The sequence below is a fragment of the Oncorhynchus nerka genome, linkage group LG13 (genome assembly GCF_034236695.1).
Source record: "Oncorhynchus nerka isolate Pitt River linkage group LG13, Oner_Uvic_2.0, whole genome shotgun sequence".
Lineage (NCBI taxonomy): Eukaryota > Metazoa > Chordata > Actinopteri > Salmoniformes > Salmonidae > Oncorhynchus > Oncorhynchus nerka.
Genome location: NC_088408.1, coordinates 55,614,635 through 55,634,881, shown reverse-complemented (window position 1 = coordinate 55,634,881; position 20,247 = coordinate 55,614,635). Strand labels below are relative to the sequence as shown.

At 43.6% G+C, this 20,247-nt stretch overlaps 1 protein-coding gene across 5 annotated transcripts in view; it reads left to right on the top strand.

Annotated features, from left to right (window-relative positions):
* Positions 1-20,247, top strand: part of LOC115139719 (rho-related BTB domain-containing protein 2-like) — a 112,062-nt gene that overhangs the window by 31,590 nt on the left and 60,225 nt on the right. For 2 of the 5 annotated variants that reach the window (XM_029677412.2, XM_029677417.2), the window contains exon 1: positions 7,366-7,722. The exons of the other annotated variants lie outside the window; for them this stretch is intronic. In XM_029677412.2, coding sequence (XP_029533272.1) covers positions 7,694-7,722 — 29 coding nt within the window. In that variant the 5' untranslated portion in view covers positions 7,366-7,693. Of the gene's footprint in view, positions 1-7,365; positions 7,723-20,247 lie in introns of those variants that run through there. 5 annotated transcript variants of the gene reach the window in all.

Below are 20,247 nucleotides of genomic sequence, written 5' to 3'. Positions count from 1 at the left end.
TCTTTGCAACTCTGCCTAGAGAGCTCGCCTCTTCATTGTGTACTACTCCCTTCACAGAACAGCGCAATCTGGCCCTAACCAGGATGTAAAGTGGGCGCCAGTGTACAACTGAGCAAAAGGACAATACAAGAGAGTGTCTAGTTTGAAAAACAGACGCCTCACAAGTCCTCAACTGGCAGCTTCATTAAATAGTACCCGCAAAACACCAGTCTCAACGTTAACGTGTTTTGCGGGTACTATTTAATGAAGCTGCCAGTTGAGGACTTGTGAGGCGTCTGTTTTTCAAACTAGACACTCTCTTGTATTGTCCTTTTGCTCAGTTGTACACTGGCGCCCACTTTACATCCTGGTTAGGGCCAGATTGCGCTGTTCTGTGAAGGGAGTAGTACACAGCGTTGTACAAGATCTTCAGTTTCTTGGCAATTTTTCGCATGGAATAGCCTTCATTTCTCAGTACAAGTATAGACTGACAAGTTTCAGGACAAAGTATTTGTTTCTGGCCATTTTGAGCCTTTAATCGAACCCACAAATGCTGATGCTCCAGACACTCAACCAGTCTGAAGAAGGGCAGTTTTATTTCTTCTTTAATCAGAACAACAGTTTTCAGCTGTGCTAACGTAAGTGCAAAAGGGTTTTCTACTGATCAATTAACCTTTTAAAATTATAAACTTGGATTAGCTAACACAACGTGCCATTGGAACACAGGAGTGATGGTTGCTGATAATGGGCCTCTGTACGCCTTTCTAGATATTCATAAAAAATCTGCCGTTTCCAGCTACAATAGTAATTTACAACATTAATAATGTCTACACTGTATTTCTGATCAATTGTAGGTTATTTTAATGGACGAAAATTGTGCTTTTCTTTAAAAAACAAATGAAACATATACACTACCATTCAAAAGTTTGGGGTCACTTAGAAATGTCCTTGTTTTTTAAAGAAAAGCACAATTTTTGTCCATTAAAATAACCTACAATTTATCAGAAATACAGTGTAGACATTATTAATGTTGTAAATTAGTCCCTGTGCCCAAGGAAGCGAAGGTAACCTGCCTAAATTATTACTGCCCCGTAGCACTCATATCGGCAGCCATGAAGTGATTTGAAAGGCTGGTCATGGCTCACATCAACAGCATCCTTCCGGATACCCGACACCCACTCCAATTCGCATACCGCCCCAACATATCCACAGATGACGCAATCTTAATCGCACTCCACACTGCCCTTTCCCACCTGGACAAAAGGAACACCTATGTGAGAATGCTGTTCATTGACTACAGCTCAGCGTTCAACACCATATTGCCCACGAAGCGCCTCACTAAGCTAAGGACCCTGGGACTAAACGCCTCCCTCTGCAACTGGATCTTGGACTTCCTTACTGGCCTCTCCCAGGTGGTAAGGGTAGGCAACAACACATCTGCCTCGCTGATCCTCAACACTGGGGCCCCACAGGGGTGGTTACTTAGTCCCCTCCTGTATTCCCTGTTCACCCACAACTGCGTGGCCAAACAAGACTTCAACACCATCATTAAGTTTGCTGACGACACAACAGTGGTAGGCCTGATCACCAACAACGATGAGACAGCCTATACGGAGCAGGTCAAAGAACTGGCAGTGTGGTGCCAGGACAACAACCTCTCCCTCAATGTGAGCAAGACAAAGCAGCTGATCGTGGACTACAGGAAAAGACAGGCTGAACATCGATGGGGTATAGTGGAGTGGGTCGAGAGTTTCAAGTTACTTAGTTCATTGGTGATGTGGACACTATCATGGTCCAAGCATACCAAGACAGTTGTGAAGAGGGCACGACAAAGATTTGGCGTGGGCCCCCAGATCCTCAATAGTTCTACAGCTGCACCATCGAGAGCATCCTGACCGGCTGCATCACCGCCTGGTATGACAACTCCTTGGCATCTGACCGTAAGGCGCTGCAGAGGTTGGGGAGTACCGCCCTGTTCATCAATGGAGCCAAGCTTCCTGCCATCCAGGACCTATATAATAGGCAGAGTCAGAGGAAAGCCTATAAAATTGTCATAGCGTTTTTTCTCTGCTACCACATGGCAAGCGGTACAGGAGCGCCAAGTTTAGGACCAAAAGGCTCCTTAACAGCTTCTACCCCCAAACCATAAGACTGCTGAACAATTGATAAAAATTAAAATGGCCACCGGACTATTTAAATTGACACCACCTCCCCCCATTTGTTTTGTACACTGCTGCTACTCTCGGTTTATTATCTATGCATAGTCACTTCACCCTTACCTACATGTACAAATTACCTCAGCTAAAATGTACGCCCGCACACCCCCTGTATATAGCCTCGTTATTTGATTGTGTTACTTTTTATTATTTTTTACTTTAGTTTATTTGGTAAATATTTTCTTAACTCTTTTTGAAATGCGCTGTTGGTTAAGGGCTTGTATGTAAGCATTTCACGGTAAGGTCTACACTTGTTGTATTCGACACATGTGACAAAAAGTTTGATTTGATGTCACATTTGATATTGATGATTATTTTCCACAGTTTTGCCACATTTATGAACCCTTTATAAAGCATGGCATACAGTTATAGATGCTTTGTAACACTTATGTCGTCTTTATGAAGGCATTATGAAGGCTTTATGAGCCGAAAGTCATTTAAAGCGGAACGTTATGGTCCTGGCACCACCCTACGCCAGGGCCCTCACCTCCTCTCTGTAGGCTGTCTCATTGTTGTTGGTAATCAGACCAACCACTGTTGTGTTGTCAGCAAACTTGACGATTGAGTTGGGGACGTTCGTGGCCACGCAGTCATGGGTGAACAGGGAGTATAGGAGGGGGATGAGCAGGCACCCCTGTGGGGCCCCTGTGTTGAGGATCAGCATGGTGGAGGTGTTGTTGCCTACCTTCACCATTTGGGTTGTCCTATCAGTAAGTCCAAGACCCAGTTGCACAGGGGGGGTTCAGACCCAGTGCGACGTGTGTGTGCGAGCGCGTGTGCATGCGTGCATGTTTAGGAATGCCAGCTTCACTCTTTTCGACAAGGTTGCCTGCCCCTCCAATAACACCATCATCACCCTTCACCCTTGACCTCTAAGTTTCCCTGAGGACAAGCAAGCAGCAAACTCCACTTCCCTGTGCAAGAAAAAAGCAAGCTCCCTCCCTACTGACTTTGAAATATCCTCAAGTGTTGGGGGACTGTTGGATGGCCCACTTTGGCACGGACCTACTTGTGTCAGAGTGTGGAGGCCGATGCCGCTGGCATAGTGTCTGACTGAGGGAAGCTCTCTGTGGGTGTGGTGGAAGATGCTTGGTGTTTTGACAGCTAGATGTAAGCTCCAGTATGGGCATTGGGCATAGGGCATTGGGGTGAGCTGACGGGCTTTTGAGAGTAGTGTCTGTGTGTGAAAGAATGTGCCTCCTTTTGGTGAGCTCTGGGGCGTATATCTCAGGGTCAGGGGCTCTCGGGGCACAGAGAGAAAGAGATGCAGACAGGCAGACAGACATTACTAGAACATACAGAGACCGGCTCAGTTCAAACTGACCTCTGTGGCCCGGTCATCCAGGCACCCCTACTGCTCCAGCAGCCTGGGAATTCAATATGTTTTCCAACCTTGATGTAGTGTATGTGTGTGTGTGTGTGTGTGTGTGTGTGTGTGTGTGTGTGTGTGTGTGTGTGTGCGCGAGCGCGCACTGAAGAGAGCTAAATCAACAAATATGGCAGAGTCTCCTTAAGAACACTTGCGAGTAAAAAAATTTTAAAAAGACTTTGTTTCGATAATATAACTCCCTTCCTTGATCTATGGCCCCATCTCATTCTCAACCCACCGTTCATTACAGTACACCAGCAAGGAGACATTTCCACACACATTTAACGATAATGTTACGCAGGCCTGCAATTTTAATAACATAGTCATAAAACACTGATACAAGCCTAGTGCTTCTTGCAACTGAAATAGGGCAACCACAACCACAGCATGCATTTGAAAGTTCGCTCACAAGGTCTCTCCTTAACAAGCGCTGCCTTTCCAAATTCTATGACCCCGATTGCAAAACCAAGACCCCCCATTTTATACAACATTCCAACCCCATCATTCATGGCGTTCCATTTGAGCCATGCCAGAGGGGCCAGGGGGCATCACTTTCTCAGGACTGGTTGCTGTGGGCACTGCTATAGGCACTCCCAGTCAGTGGCATGTATTCATGGATGCCAAGGGAAGCCAGGCTTCTCCAAATATTTGACCAATTTTTTATTTTTAAATGTAGCTCTGCGTTTTCATAATTTTCAGTCAATTAGCAAGTGGCTGAATCTCACCGGAGAAATCATCCGAGCGAGGGAAACAGCGCCCCTCTGTCTCTTCCGATTCGGATCATTTAATATGTTAGGCCGCTGGCCTGAGACGATTGAAGTTCAATATGTAGCCTAGATGTAGCCTAGTAGGCACAAGTTAGCTAAGTTAGCTAACTAGTTGCTTCCTTGATGCCCATGTGAGGAAGTTAGGCTGCTGGCAAGTATTTTAGCTCAGTAGACTATGACAATAAAAACTGAAAGCGTATTGTATGACAGAGCCATAGACCGTTTTGCCAGGCAGTGCTCCTGTTGTCTTTGTGCTTAGTTGGGGGTTCTAAATCAGTAGTTATTTAGTAAAACTGTCGAAAACATCAACTTGCTTGACCATGCTGCAGGTCATACATGCAATATTTGCTTTGTGACTTCACCGAACAGATGTTGCTCTCCAGTTTTGTGACGTATGTGTAGTTTCATTTATTCTGGCACTGTGGGACTGTTGTCTTTCTGTTGTCACAGCCTTATTATATATCACGGTGGCGTATGAACGAATGTGTTATAGAACAAACAACGCAATTATCACAACATAGGTTGTGATATGGCTTTTCTTTACTGGCTTGGCATGGCTTCCACTGTGATTTTACCCCTGCACCTCTACTGCTCCCACCCCTGTATGGTGAGGGCTTTGTGTGTGTGTGTGTGTGTGTGTGTGTGTGTGTGTGTGTGTGTGTGTGTGTGTGTGTGTGTGTGTGTGTGTGTGTGTCGGCTGACGGACAGGGCTGAGTGAATGCATTGACAAGACTGTGGGAACAGGGGGCGTAAACTAAGCTGTTCCCTAGCAATAACAGGCTACACTCCTCAAGCCTTTCTTTTGGAAAATGCAGTACCTAGATCCACCAGGGGATGTCAGCCTTTTCCTTATACATAGTAGAGCAGTGTATCCCAACCTCGAGTACCCCCAACAGTACACATTTTTATTGTAACCCTGGACAAGCACACCTGATTCAACTTGTCAACTAATCATCAAGCCCTCAATGAGATGAATGAGGTGTGTTTGTCAAGGGCTACAACGAAACGGTGTCCTGCCGGGGGGTACTTGAGGACCAGGGTTGGGAAACACTGCAGTAGTGAAGGCTTTTTGGGTAGCTCATTTAAATGTTGGTCCTAATTCCCACCTTTAATGACAACATTTTCATCAAGAGGTCAGAGGTCATCTTCCTCAGGTCCTGTTTGATTTCATTAAAGAAGGTAATTAGTAGCATACAGTGTGAGGGCCTTTCTGTTCTTGTATGTATCATTAGCATCATGTATGTATCATTAGTCAGGCACCTACATTTTGGACTATACCTACATAAGTGTATATGACCACAGGCATTTTAATTTGAATGTTGAACAAGGTTATAGTGTTTGATCAAACATTGGACATGTAGGTTCGAGACTACTCAGATATAATGGCAACCTGTTCTTCCTTGATTTACTGTGAATCGGATGTGCACATTGTCAATAGTGGGCCAACCTCAGCACTGTCATGAATAGGCCAAAGGCTAATGGTGACTTTTATTATCGTAACCATAGTAATGACCTTATGACCTGTGATGCCAAAATTAATATCCTACAGGACACATTGTCTGGTCACAGTGTATGGGTATTAAGTGTTAAATCTATGCCCTTATAATGAAAATACAAAGTAATGCATTCCATTAGATTATTTTTTATTTTGGGCATTTACATTTACATTACATTTAAGTCATTTAGCAGACGCTCTTATCCAGAGCGACTTACAAATTGGTGCATTCACCTTATGACATCCAGTGGAGCAGCCACTTTACAATAGTGCATCTAAATCTTTTAAGGGGGGTGAGAAGGATTACTTTATCCTATCCTAGGTATTCCTTAAAGAGGTGGGGTTTCAGGTGTCTCCGGAAGGTGGTGATTGACTCCGCTGTCCTGGCGTCGTGAGGGAGTTTGTTCCACCATTGGGGGGCCAGAGCAGCGAACAGTTTTGACTGGGCTGAGCGGGAACTGTACTTCCTCAGTGGTAGGGAGGCGAGCAGGCCAGAGGTGGATGAACGCAGTGCCCTTGTTTGGGTGTAGGGCCTGATCAGAGCCTGGAGGTACTGAGGTGCCGTTCCCTCCACAGCTCCGTAGGCAAGCACCATGGTCTTGTAGCGGATGCGAGCTTCAACTGGAAGCCAGTGGAGAGAGCGGAGGAGCGGGGTGACGTGAGAGAACTTGGGAAGGTTGAACACCAGACGGGCTGCGGCGTTCTGAATGAGTTGTAGGGGTTTAATGGCACAGGCAGGGAGCCCAGCCAACAGCGAGTTGCAGTGATCCAGACGGGAGATGACAAGTGCCTGGATTAGGACCTGCGCCGCTTCCTGTGTGAGGCAGGGTCGTACTCTGCGGATGTTGTAGAGCATGGCTGTGTCAAGTATTTCTCATCTACAGTGCCATCTACAGTATGTTCCCCTGTGGGAAAGCTTAACATTCCAGGCATTGAATTCCCAGGCGTTCCGTCCATGATAAAGAATGGCTAATTCATTATACAGGTGGGGAGGCTTACCTTTCTCATCTACAGTGCCATCTACAGTATGTGCTCCTATATCAGCAGTGGCTGAGCACATGACTGTTGGTGTCACTGTGTGTGGTATGTAGTTGCCATACCATTGAACTTACTTAACTAGCCAGAGAGCCTCACAGTGATGTTTGGCAAACATTTAGCTGAATTTGAAATGTTTGTGTGTTGTTTTTGGTGAGTGAAGTACCCTATAGTCATTTGGTTAGCTTGCAATATTAGATCAAGTAATGCGACATCAATAACTGTGTAATAGGCTGTGTCAAGTATTTCAAAATGATAGATATTCAACCTGACTGTTTACATCTACAGTGTGCGTCAAAAGTCAAAAGACACGATTTTAATTTGTGGCATTGCTGTTTATAAATAAAGCAGAAAGACCGAAGACAGAAGTGGCGTGTTTTGAGTTAACGGGGCGGGGAAACCTGCTTCGGGGCGGTAACAGGAAGAGCACAGCTCCTTACCATTGGCTCCCATCCATCCCGATCTCATGACGCAGACCCATGGGGGTGTGCTTTAGAACAAATCAGCTGGAGAAACAAAAACACAGACGGGTGCCTCATAGGTGACATAGTTAGAACTAGCGATGGTTAATATTTCACCAAATAACCCCAGTTTTATGTAAAAGTTCAGAGTTAGTGGTTTAGCTAGATGCAAAGGAGTTAGTGAGCGGCCTGGAATCATTGCAAGACAACAGCGAGAAGAAGGAAGATGCTATCTTTGTGACAGCGCTGAGTTTTTGGGCAACATTCACAGTAACGTTGGTTCTCTCAAGGCTCTTGAGTTAGTTAGTCTTGAGTTAGTCTTCTTGCCTCCGCTCGTCTCCTGTGCTCGGTCGAACTTGGCGCGGAGTGGCATGTGGGTCAATACCGGAACAGTCGGAAGGTAGGGGGGAAACGTCAGTACCACAGTTTTGCATGCACATGGTCACGTGTTCACTTTGTGTTTCGGTTTACTTTATGAGATTATGAAATAATCTCACTGGTTCCGAAAAATTGGAACTGTCAACAATAGGCTACAATTAGCCTCTTCGCTCCGGGAGACTTGTAGGCTCCAATGTAACACGACTAATGACGGTAGTTTTTGTTGTTGTTGTGCGCAGGTGTCCTGCTGCTTGAAAGCTGCTTGCATTTCGTTGTGGTGCAGCAATAGGCTGGGTCCGTTACGCAAGAGTATCAATGCATCTATTTTGGGTTGTATCCCACTTACCCGCTACGTTAACATGCTTTGGTTTATCAATTCTAACTCGATTGACGTTGGACTTCGTGTAGTTTCCTGTATATTTTGGGGATAATTCTTGTCAGCACTGGAAATGCAATGAAGTAGTCTATCAGTTTCCTACAAGACTGGGTCTCATACAGTAGAAAAAATACAAATGAGCCAGATGCTTAGTTATGAATGGCTGCACAGACAATCAGTCAAAACACCCTCCATTGATGTAATGGTCTGCAGCAGTTTCTTGTTTTCCTCAATGTTTTACCATGCATTAATTTCATAGAAAATCTAAATAGCAGTTCAAATGGATTGTTGCTTTATGATCAACATAACACACAATCTGCCCTTAATAGTGATCCAGGTCATTCAGAGGGTTAGATTACACTATGTGGCTGTAGCAGTGTCACAGCTAAGGAGACTGTCAGTCAGTACTCCAAATCCCATGTTTGAAACATGCTTTGGTTATATGTTAGCCAAACCCAATGTGATGTGCGGAAAGGTGACATTTTCTTAGGGAGGACATGAGAGGTAGTGTACTCCCCAAACATGTTGTTATAAACACATAGCATTCCATCCGCTTAGGCCCTGTGCTCAGGAAGTAGAAATTAACATTGTGCTAAAAAAAAAAAAATGGTCTGCTGCTCCTGTCATTGAATGCCTGCCTTTAGTTCATATTCTATACCTTATCATATGTATTAGTTCTAGAGGATACAGGACAAAGCAAGCCACTATAGTGACATGGGCCTGTTCTGTCTGTGTCAACAGTTAGGAGATAACATGCTGCATTGACCCACATGGAAGAGGCAGCCAGCAGTGTATGTCTTGAGTGGCTACCGCAGTGACAGAGAGCGAGGGAGAGAGAGGCTAGTGAGGGTGACTGTGGCAGACAGGCAGAGTCATGCCCAATGCCAGAGGCTGAGACTGCCAACCATGACAGAGCAGAGGCACCCAAGCTGAAGGCCTGAGCTGAGTTGAGTGACACAAGAGTGACAAATATCCTGCAGTCCAAGGTAACACGGTGTTCGTGTGGGCAGTTGGTTTCCTGGTACATTTGTGAGTGCAATGCTTTCACGTTAAACGCGGACAACAGTGTGAGTGTTGCGAGGGAGTTTCTTTCTAATGATAAGTCGCCTCTTTTGAGATCGCAGAGACAGTTACAGTTTGTGTTTTTAAGTGCATTTGGTGTTTACATATGCCTAAGCAGTTAGTGGTATTCCCAGGTGATGTTTTGGTGACGTGTACATGGCGCTTATGAAGTTAGTGGTAGTGGTATTCCCAGGTGATGTTTTGGTGACGTGTACATGGCGCTTATGAAGTTAGTGGTAGTGGTATTCCCAGGTGATGTTTTGCTGACGTGTACATGGCGCTTATGAAGTTAGTGGTAGTGGTATTCCCAGGTGATGTTTTGCTGACGTGTACATGGCGCTTATGAAGTTAGTGGTAGTGGTATTCCCAGGTGATGTTTTGGTGACGTGTACATGGCGCTTATGAAGTTAGTGGTAGTGGTATTCCCAGGTGATGTTTTGCTGACGTGTACATGGCGCTTATGAAGTTAGTGGTAGTGGTATTCCCAGGTGATGTTTTGGTGACGTGTACATGGCGCTTATGAAGTTAGTGGTAGTGGTATTCCCAGGTGATGTTTTGGTGACGTGTACATGGCGCTTATGAAGTTAGTGGTAGTGGTATTCCCAGGTGATGTTTTGCTGACGTGTACATGGCGCTTATGAAGTTAGTGGTAGTGGTATTCCCAGGTGATGTTTTGCTGACGTGTACATGGCGCTTATGAAGTTAGTGGTAGTGGTATTCCCAGGTGATGTTTTGCTGACGTGTACATGGCGCTTATGAAGCGCTGCATGCATATTGAAGTGTGAATGTGTGTATTGATGTGTGCATTGTGTACATGCATTTGTGTGCCAAAACCCCAGGGCAGTTTAATAGTACAGGATGATGTAGCTGGGTGCCCCTGCCTCTCCCCTGGACCTGTATACAGCCATGCAAAAACAGCAGACTAGACCAGACTACCGCCTTATATAACCAGTCTGTGCCCCCCTCGCCTGTGGCAGCCGCTGTCGCCACAGATCCCTCTGTCTGTGTTCTCTCAGACACACACACACACACACACACACACACAGATCCACAGACATGGCACACACACAGAACTGCATCAATACATAGCCTATGGTTCACATTTTGCGAAGGTGTGAGTGTCCTACCTATCAGCGATTTAGTAATTTTCCATGAAGGGAGGCGACTTAACAGTCAGTTTAAAAGGTCCCAAGTTTCTGCAAATGTCATACATTTATAATAACACATCTGTCTTTCCGTATTTGGGATTGTTGTGGTGTGTGTGGTCATCCTCAGAGGGGTGTTACAGGCAGCCAGCTGTGTCATGGTGTTAGGGTGAACTCTAGCCCTGAGGAAGAGGAGGTGGTGGGGGAGGAAGAGCAGGATGAGAGATCGGGTTTATGAAGCGCTGGGGTCGAACGGCTGCTACCACTGGAACGGTTACATAACTCAAAGGGAGAGAGATGAGGGAGTGGAGAGAGACGCGTCTGCCTGCTGCTCCTCGCATGGCCCTAACAGAGAGAGAGAAACAGAGGGGAGTAATGGTGGAAAGAGAAATGGGTAATTCCATGTAATTTCAGCAAGTCATGTCACCCACCTTTGCATGATTGCTCTGAAATGGTTTCTGTATCTAGAAAAAGATAAGATTAGCATTCCTGTGACATTTTTTTTATATATAATTTGATCTCTGAGAAATTAAGCTAATTGTTTGCACCCAAATTGGCCATTTTTAATGTACAGTATTCATATAATATAAAATAAATATTGTACCCAACATCCGATTAGGACCATAATTCTTCTTGACAATTAGTAATACCTGAGGAATCCAATAAAATGATCAATAGCCACCCACAGACCCCCGAAGCCAATCCCACCCCAACAACCAGTATACAGTATCAGTTCTCTATGTCTGACAATATGGAGCTGCTGCTTGGAGTATTGCTTCTTCAATCTTTGTAATGTATTCCCTGTGAATCTAGTTATGGTATCAACTCCTAAATATGTGAACTGCACTTTTTTTTAGCAGCATCGTGGTGAAGCACTTTACAATTATGACTCACAACCTGGATTCGGTCTTGTGTTTTTTTACATTGGATAAAAGTAGAGACTCAGAGCTACAAAATGGCATATCATACACTGCATTTGTGGAACAATGGGTAAGCAATTCTGCTTTGAAAGTTGATCAACTTGAAAAACTCACTTTAAAGAAAATCGCCTTTGAATGTTTTGGTATCTAGTGAAGAGCTCTTCTTTGTCTACACGCATTCAGCATCGTTCACACCCTGTTTTAGCCTCCACCCATCTCATTTCACTCTCGGAACGCACACTTGACACTCTGGCCAATGCTTTGTTTACCTTTAAATAACATGAAAACAGCCGAACCAGCTCCACTGGCAACAATTTCATTATGCTTTTTTTGCAGACATTTACTGACACCGGCCATATTCAACAGGTGTTGTACACACGTCACGTAACGTTAGCCAACGAGCCAGCCAGCTAACGTTAGCTAGGTAAACAACAATGAACAAAGTGCCAACACTGCCTAAGATTAGGCTCTAACTAGAAAAGCAAACAACTCTGGGAAACTAATAATAACCTCTGCTAGGGAGCCAGCCAGCCAGCTAAAGTTAGCTAGCTAGCCAACAGTACACTTCAGCTTAAGACATATAGCTAGCTAGCTACAGTTGAAGTCAGAAGTTTACATACACCTTAGCCAAATACATTTAAACAGTTTTTCACAATTCCTGACATTTAATCTGAGTAAAGATTCCCTGTTTTAGGTCAGTTAGGATCACCCCTTTATTTTAAGAATGTGAATGTCAGAATAATAGTAGAGTGATTTTATTTCAGCTTTTATTTCTTTGATCACATTCCCAGTGGGTCAGAAGATTACATACACTCAATTAGTATTTGGTAGCATTGCCTTTAAATTGTTTAACTTGGGTCAAATGTTTCGGGGAGCCTTCCACAAGCTTCTCACAATAAGTTGAATTTTTGTGAATTTTTTGTGAATTTTGGCCCATTCTCCCTGACAGAGCTGGTGTAACTGAATCAGGTTTGTAGGCCTTCTTGCTTGCACACGCCTTTTCAGTTCTGCCCACAAATGTTATATGTGATTGAGGTCAGGGCTTTGTGATGGCCACTAATACCTTGACCGTAAGCCATTTTGCCACAACTTTGGAAGCATGCTTGGAGTCATTGTCCATTTGGAAGACCCATTTGCAACCAAGCTTTAACTTCCTGACTGATGTCTTGAGATGTTGCTTCAATATATCCACATAATTTTTCTTCCTCGTGATGCTGTCTATTTTGTGAAGTGCACCAGTCCCTCCTGCAGCAAAGCACCCCCCACAACATGGTGCTGCCATCCCCTGTGATTTACTGTTGGGAATGTGTTCTTCGGCTTGCAAGCGTCCCCATTTTTCCTCCAAACATAACGATGGTCCTTATGGCCAAACAGTTCTATTTTTGTTTCATCAGACCAGAGGACATTTCTCCAAAAAGTATGATCTTTGTCCCCATGTGCAGTTGCAAACCATAGTCTGGCTTTTATATGGGGGTTTTGGAGCAGTGGCTTCTTTCTTGCTGAGTGGCCTTTCACGTTATATCAATAAAAAAGACTAGTTTTACTGTGGATATAGATACTGTTTGTACAGATGAACGTGGTACCTTCAGGCATTTGGAAATTACTCCCAAGGATGAACCAGACTGGATGAACCAGTCTACAATTCTTTTTTTTAATGAGTTCTTGGTTGATTTCTTTTGATTTTCCCATGATGTCAAGCAAAGAAGCATTAAGTTTGGAGGTATGCCTTGAAATACATCCACAGGTACACTTCCAATTGAATCAAATTATGTCAATTAGAAGCTTCTAAAGCCATGACATTTTCTGGAATTTTCCAAGCTGTTTAAAGGCACAGTAAACTTAGTGTATGTAAACTTCTGATCCACTGGAATTGTGATACAGTGAATTATAAGTGAAATAATCTGTCTGTAAACAATTGTTGGAAAAATGACTTGTGTCATGCACAAAGGGGATGTCCTAACTGACTTGACAAAACTGTAGTTTGTTAACAAGAAATGTGTGGAGTGGTTGAAAAACGAGTTTTAATGACTCCAACCTAAGTGTATGTAAACTTACGACTTCAACTGTAGGTAAACAATGAACCTAGCTAGCTAACAGAACACTAGATTGAAATTAAACCACTTTCTGTCAAAATTTGAAACGTGTAAAATATGAAAATGTATCTAGCTATCTTCTCTGCATACATCAACATGCCTCATGGACGTGTCTCTCTGTCGGGAATGCCATACCACGGTTGCCCTTAGTTTGAAAATATAATCTGGAGACAAGTGTTTTCTCCATCTCTTTAGCTATCATATTCCAATTCCACTCATTTCAAAAACTTGATCCTCCAGAAAATGGAGAGCAACACTTATGCAGCTCCACTACACAATACTTTTTTTTTTAAAGCCACGTTTGACAGGATTACCAACACAGACTGATGAGCTCAAAGAGACAGACACCTTCAATGTGGCAGACCAATCTGAAATCCTCTCTTGGCATGTCCAGCCCACTCATTATCTCAGCCAATCATGGCTAGAGTGGGAAGGTTGCTAACTTTTTCTGCGGCTTAACCAACAAGGCTCGTAATTTTAACAATTGTATTCGTATTTACAGATGGCATTCAAGTTTGTTATTAAGGCTTATGAAAGTTCACATTGTTCGAGAAGGTATTTCTGCCAAAAAACACATTTTGATAAAAAATAAAAAAAAAGTTTGTTCAAAGGCTCTCCTGTAAAGTTGTGACTTGCGACATATGCCTAGTCTCCTGAATCGGGTCACAATTCACCATGAGTGCATAGGGGAGAGTGGGGCTAAGGTCAATTGTAGGGTAACTTGGGGTAAAATGCCACCCTACCTCAATCTTTTTTGGGGGGAGTGACTGAACATTTTTTGATGAGACAGATTAGATTTTTAGTTGTTAAAGAGTAGTGTCAACCAGGGAACTTGATTGGGGGGGGGGGAATTGTGACATGAAGTGGTTTCTGTGAGAAGTACAGGCAGGGGGCATTACCCCGGGTGGCGGTTTACCTCAAGTTACCATAACAGGTATGCCTAAATTATATTCACTGTGTTTCAGGAATGCTAATCTTATCTGTTTCTAACTACAGAACAGTTTCAGAACAATCTGAGATGGTGGGTGTCGAAAGGACAGAGAGTAAAATTAGAGCCTAGTGAGAGAAAAGGGCAATAAGGATGGTGAGCAATGGAAACGGTGAAAGAGAAAAGAGTAGTGGATGGAGAAAGGGAGAGTTGAGGAGGTGGGGAGCTGAGTTGTTCAGTCTTTCTCTATGAAAGCCCCCGCTGCACTGCACTGACCCAAACCTGTACTGAGACACTCCTCTCAAATATGCATGAAGCTGTCTTTGTCTGTTCTTTATCTGCACAGACCACCTGCACAGTGACAGTAGCACTACAGACCAGTGATTGGGGGGGGGGGGGGTTGCATTGAAGGAGAGTTCCCTCCCCCCTTTGTTTTGGGGGTCCCCTCAGATATTTTAATTAGTATCTCCCCAAAAGCATGCATAAACGCAATTAATATAATTTAAGCCTACATGTCAGGGTAACTTGTGGTGTGGCACCTCTGCCTGTACTTCTAACGGAAACCACATCATGCCTGTACTTCTCACGGAAACCACATCACATTTTTTTTCCTTAAACACCTTCCCTGGTTGCTCAACTATAAATCGAATCTTTCTCATCACAATTTAAGTCACCCCACCCCCACCCACCAAAAAAGATTTTGAGGTAGGGTGGCATTTTACCCCAAGTGACCCTACAATTGGCACATGTTAGATTTAGCCCCACTCTCCCCTATGCACTCAGGGTGAATTGTAAAGTGCTTCATCATGATGTTGCTCAAATAAACTTGGGGTTTAAAATGGTGCACTTCCCGCATATTTCTGAGTTGATAAATAAATAAAGTAGGAATGGAAAGCTGAGATCACCCCCTTTTTAACAAAGCCATTAAAACTACAGTTTTCCCCGCGATTGCAAGAATTGTTGTGCATTAACTGCTTGTCAGAATGCAGGTTTCCCTCCCTATCGTAACTTGATTGCGCCTCGAGAGAGGAATATTTATCTCGCATAGAACACACAACAACAAGCCGACATACATAAACCATTTTAATATGGGGTTGTCAGATTTTTCTTCATTCCTCGTTTGCAGAGGAAAAGTAAATATGGATCGTTCTAGCATCTTCAAAGTGCACCTCAACAGATATTTTTTTACGCACACATTATTTGGGGCAACCGGGATCTTGATCCAGGAGGGGATTGAATGTCCCTGCTGTAACCAAGAAGCTTGCTCTTGACATCTAGCCACTTAGCTAGCAAGTCAGCAAACCAAATGCATAGCTGGAGCCCTGAGCTGAATATAATTTATTTAACACATCATAGAATTCTTTTAGTTATACTTAACTTATAAGCAGTGGCGTAGCACGCATCCCGCATTATTGATAATCGGTATTGAAATACAGTCGGTATTTCTAAATACCCTGGTATACGGTATAAACGGTATATCACCCTATCACCCAAGCCTAGTTGGTGGTGTGTGTGTGTTTGCTCCTTGGCCAGACGGAGTGTAGCAGAAGGTTTGTTTAAGTGTGTGGATGAAGGGGGCAGCAGGCAGTGTCACAGTGATTCTCTCACTGCAGTCTGACGTCTGTCAATACTTATTGAACCTTTATTTAACTAGGCGGCCTACCCCGGCCAAACTCTAACCCGGAAGACGCTGGGCCAATTGTGTGCCGCCCTATGGGACTCCCAATCACGGCCAGTTGTGATACAGCCTGGAATCGAACCAGGGTCTGTAGTGATGCCTTTAGCGCTGAGATGCAGTGCCTTAGACCGCTGCGCCACAGGCATCTAGGGTGTGTAAGGTGAAGTTTCCCCTAGAAATTGCTCTTGGGTCAATTTAGAATTTCCCACGCTAATAGTTAAGGTAAGGATTGGGGGAAGAGAAGCTGATCAAACCAGAGAAACAACTGGATTCTCATTCACATGGAGCCATACCCATCTAATACCACCTTTCATTACTCGCTTTTTCCATTATCAGACGAAGTTTGAACAATCTGTTAATATAGAGGTTGAAATAAGGCCAGCACTGATATAGAGATATATTAGATATTTGGATTTGTGTATGCTCTTTTCCACAGCAACATGTCCCAGTAGCACACCCAAAGTATTGGCCTGCACCTTCCTCAGTGTGTCTGCTTTCCACTATTTCATTTTCAATCCCTGTAATACAGGTGACAGCCTAACAGATGATGTCTAGACTGCTGCTTTACACGTGATATGTATAGTATCAGTCACTGGCTGTGAATGAAACCCTACACTGCTCTCACAGTGTCTAGTTACGGCTTGGCTGTGAGAGGCAGGTGCGTGCGTGTGAGAGACCTCTGCATAGTCAGGGCGATGGTGTAGTGCTCCAGGACTTCTGTCTGATCCCCCTGAGAAACTTTCCACTGCTCCCAGTTACATCACAGCTCACATCTCCCCATGCCTCCCCATGCCTCACAGCCTACCTAAGCCTATTAAAATGCCAGACCCACATACAAGGTCTGCAGGACATGGGCGAATAGTGTCATATATTTTTTCAAATATTGTAGTTGCGATTTGACTTGCGATATATACCAGAACACTTGGGTGAACTGTTGGAATTATAGAAATTGAATTATTTATTTAAGAAGCAAAGTGGAAAGCAGCATCGTTCTTGGTGGAACAACAACATTTCAAATCAAATTGTATTTGTCACATGCACTGAATACGACAGGTAGACCTTACAGTTAGGTGCTTACTTACCAACAATTCCTTTTAAAAATAAATAAAATAGTTAAGAAAATATTGACTAAATAAATTTAAGTTAAAAAAAGGAACATAATAAAATAACAATAACGAGGCTATATCAAATAAAATTGTATGTCGCATGCGCCGAATAGTGACCTTACAGTGAAATGCTTACTTATAAGCCCTTAACCAACTATGCAGATCTAAGAAAAATGAGTGTTTTCAAAGTATTTACTAAAATAAATGGAAGTTTTAAAAATGTAAACAATTAAAAATAGAAAAATAACAACAATATAATAACAGTAGCGAGGCTATATACAAGGGGTACTGGTACTGAGTCAATGTGCAGGGGCACAGGTTAGTTGAGGTAATTGAGGTAATATGTACATGTACAGGGTAGAGGTAAAGTGACTGCATGGATAATAAACAGAGAGTAGCAGCAGCATAAAAATGGGGGACAATGCAAATAGTCTGGGTAGACATTTGATTAGCCGTTCAGGAGTCTTATTGCTTAGGATAGAAGCTGTTAACTAGCCTCAGTTACCTTTGCTTTCTTGGGTACGGTAAAAATGGTTGACATATTGAAGCAAGTGGAGACAGTATACTGGGATATGGAGAGATTGAATATGTCCGTAAACACTCCAGCCAGCTGGTATTCGCATGCTCTGAGGACGTGGCTAGGGATGCCGTCTGGGCCGTCAGCCTTGCGAGGGTTAACACCCTTAAATGTCTTACTCACGTCGGCCATGGAGAACGAGAGCTCACAGCGAGAGCTCACAGGCCTTGGGAGCGGGCCGTGTCAATGGCATGGTGTTATCCTCAACGTGGGTGAAGAAAGTGTTGTCTGGAAGCAAGATGTTGATGTCCGCGACGTGGCTGGTTTTCCCTTTGTAATCTGTGATTGTCTATAGACCCTGCCACATACAGTACCAGTCAAAAGTTTGGACACACCTACTCATTCAAGGATTTTTCTTTATTTTTTACTATTTTCTACTTCCTACATTGTAATCGGATTTGCCGAAGGGAGGGTGGGGGAGGGCCTTGTAGGTATCTTGAAAAGGCAAGTAGCAGTGGTGTAACGGGATTCGTCCTCCTCTGGCGAGGAGTATGAGAGATCGGACCAATATGCAGCGTGGTACGTGTTCGTCATGTCTTAATGAACAAAATCACTGAACACGAAAATAACAAATTGAAAGACAGAAACGAAAACTGAAACAGTTCCGTGTGGAACACACAGACACAGAAAACAATCACCCACAAAACACTGGTGGGAAAAGGCTACCGAAGTATGATTCTCAATCAGAGATAACTAATGACACCTGCCTCTGATTGAGAACCATACCAGGCCAAACGCAAAATACAACATAGAAAAACAAACAGACTGCCCACCCCAACTCACGCCCTGACCATACTAAAACAAAGACAAAACAAAGGAACTAAGGTCAGAACGTGACAAGTGGTCTAGGTGTTTTCCCTTAACAAGTACCACAGTCAATGTGTTGATAGAACTTCGCTAGTGTTTTCCTCAAATTTGCTTTGTTAAAATCCCCAGCTACAATAAATGCGGCCTCAGAATATGTGGTTTGCATAAAGTCCAGTGAGGTTCCTTGAGGGTTGTCGTGGTATTGACTTGGGGGGAATATAAACTGATGTGACTATAACCGAAGATAATTTAATTTAATTGTGGGTTATTCTAGATCGGGTGAACAAAAGGACTTGAGTTGCTGTATGTTGTCACAATCACGCCATGTGTTGTTAATCATGAAGCATACACCCCCGCCTTTCTTCTTCCTGAAGGGTTCTTTATTCCTGTCTGATGAACTGAGAACCCAATATGTTACCGTCCCTGATGTCTCTCTGGAATGAGATCCTCACCCTGAGCTCATCTACTTTATTGTCCAGAGACTGAACATTAGCTAGTAATATACTCGGGAACCGTTGGATGGTGTGCCCGCCTCCTGAGTTGAACTAGTAGTCCACTCCGAATACCTCTTCTCCGCCCGCGGTGATTCGGAGCAGCCTCTGGAATAAGTTCAATTGCCCTGAGGGGTACGAACAAAGGATCCAATTCGGGAAAGTCGTATTCCTGTTCGTAATGCTAGTGCGTTACCGCCGCTCTGATATCCAAAAGTTATTTCCAGCTGTATGTAATAACATAACACAAAAAACATTCTGGGCTAAAAATGTAAGAAATAATACACAAACAATTATAAGACTTCAAAGTTGCTTTGGAGCTAGAAGCAAAGCTGCCATGTCTGTCGGTGCCATCTTACATAAGGAAGTAATATGCAGACCTAAGCTTGTCCCCTACCTTCCCACCTTTGGGACAAACACTCCGATTGTTAGGGCGGAGACATGAGCATCTCATCATTATATACAGATCTCTGGTTTCAGCCACTTGTGAATTGTAAAGGGAAGTTGGTGGTTGCACAGTGAACTGTTAGGATGCTGGATTTCCCTAAAGTAATTGTATAATTACTTCTGTCTAAATAAAATCATTCAAAATTCTTCACCAGAGAGCATGACAGACACAGAGAACCATTAGTTTATTTAAAAATCTTTTGCTGTGGATTGTTTCGAATCACAAGTGTGTTTGGGAAGCTTGCGATTTGAGTAGTGCGCGTGGCAATAGGTGTATCTGATAGTCGCGGCTGTGAGTGAAAAGCTTCGAAAATATGTGCGAAAGTAATGTCTTGAGTATAAAATGTTGCATCAAGAAGGAGAGGGGAGTGGGGTGAAGATATGGTGCGTGTCTCTCCAGAATGCATTAATTTAAAATGGGTTAAATAATTTTACTCCATAATGAAAAAGTGAAAACAGTTTTCTAGAAATGTTTGCAAATGTTTATAAAAACAACAGTATTATTCCGCACCTTTGCTATGAGACTCGAAAATGAGCTCAGGTGCATCCTGTTTCCATTGATCGTCCTTGAGATATTTCTTCAACTTGGGAGGTGACCAAGAACCCGATGATCACTGACAGAGCTCCAGAGTTCCTCTGTGGAGATGGAAGAACCTTCCAGAAGGACAACCATCTATGCAGCACTCTACGAATCAGGCCTTTATGGTAGAGGGGCCAGACGGTTGTCACTCCTCAGAAAAAGGAACATGACGGCCCGCTTGGAGTTTGCCAAACGGCACCTAAAGACTCTCAGACCATGAGATACAAGATTGTCTGATGAAACCAAGATTGAACACTTTGGACTGAATGCCAAGCATCTTGTCTGGAGGAAACCTGGCACCATCTCTACGGTGAAGCATAGTGGTGGCAGCATCATG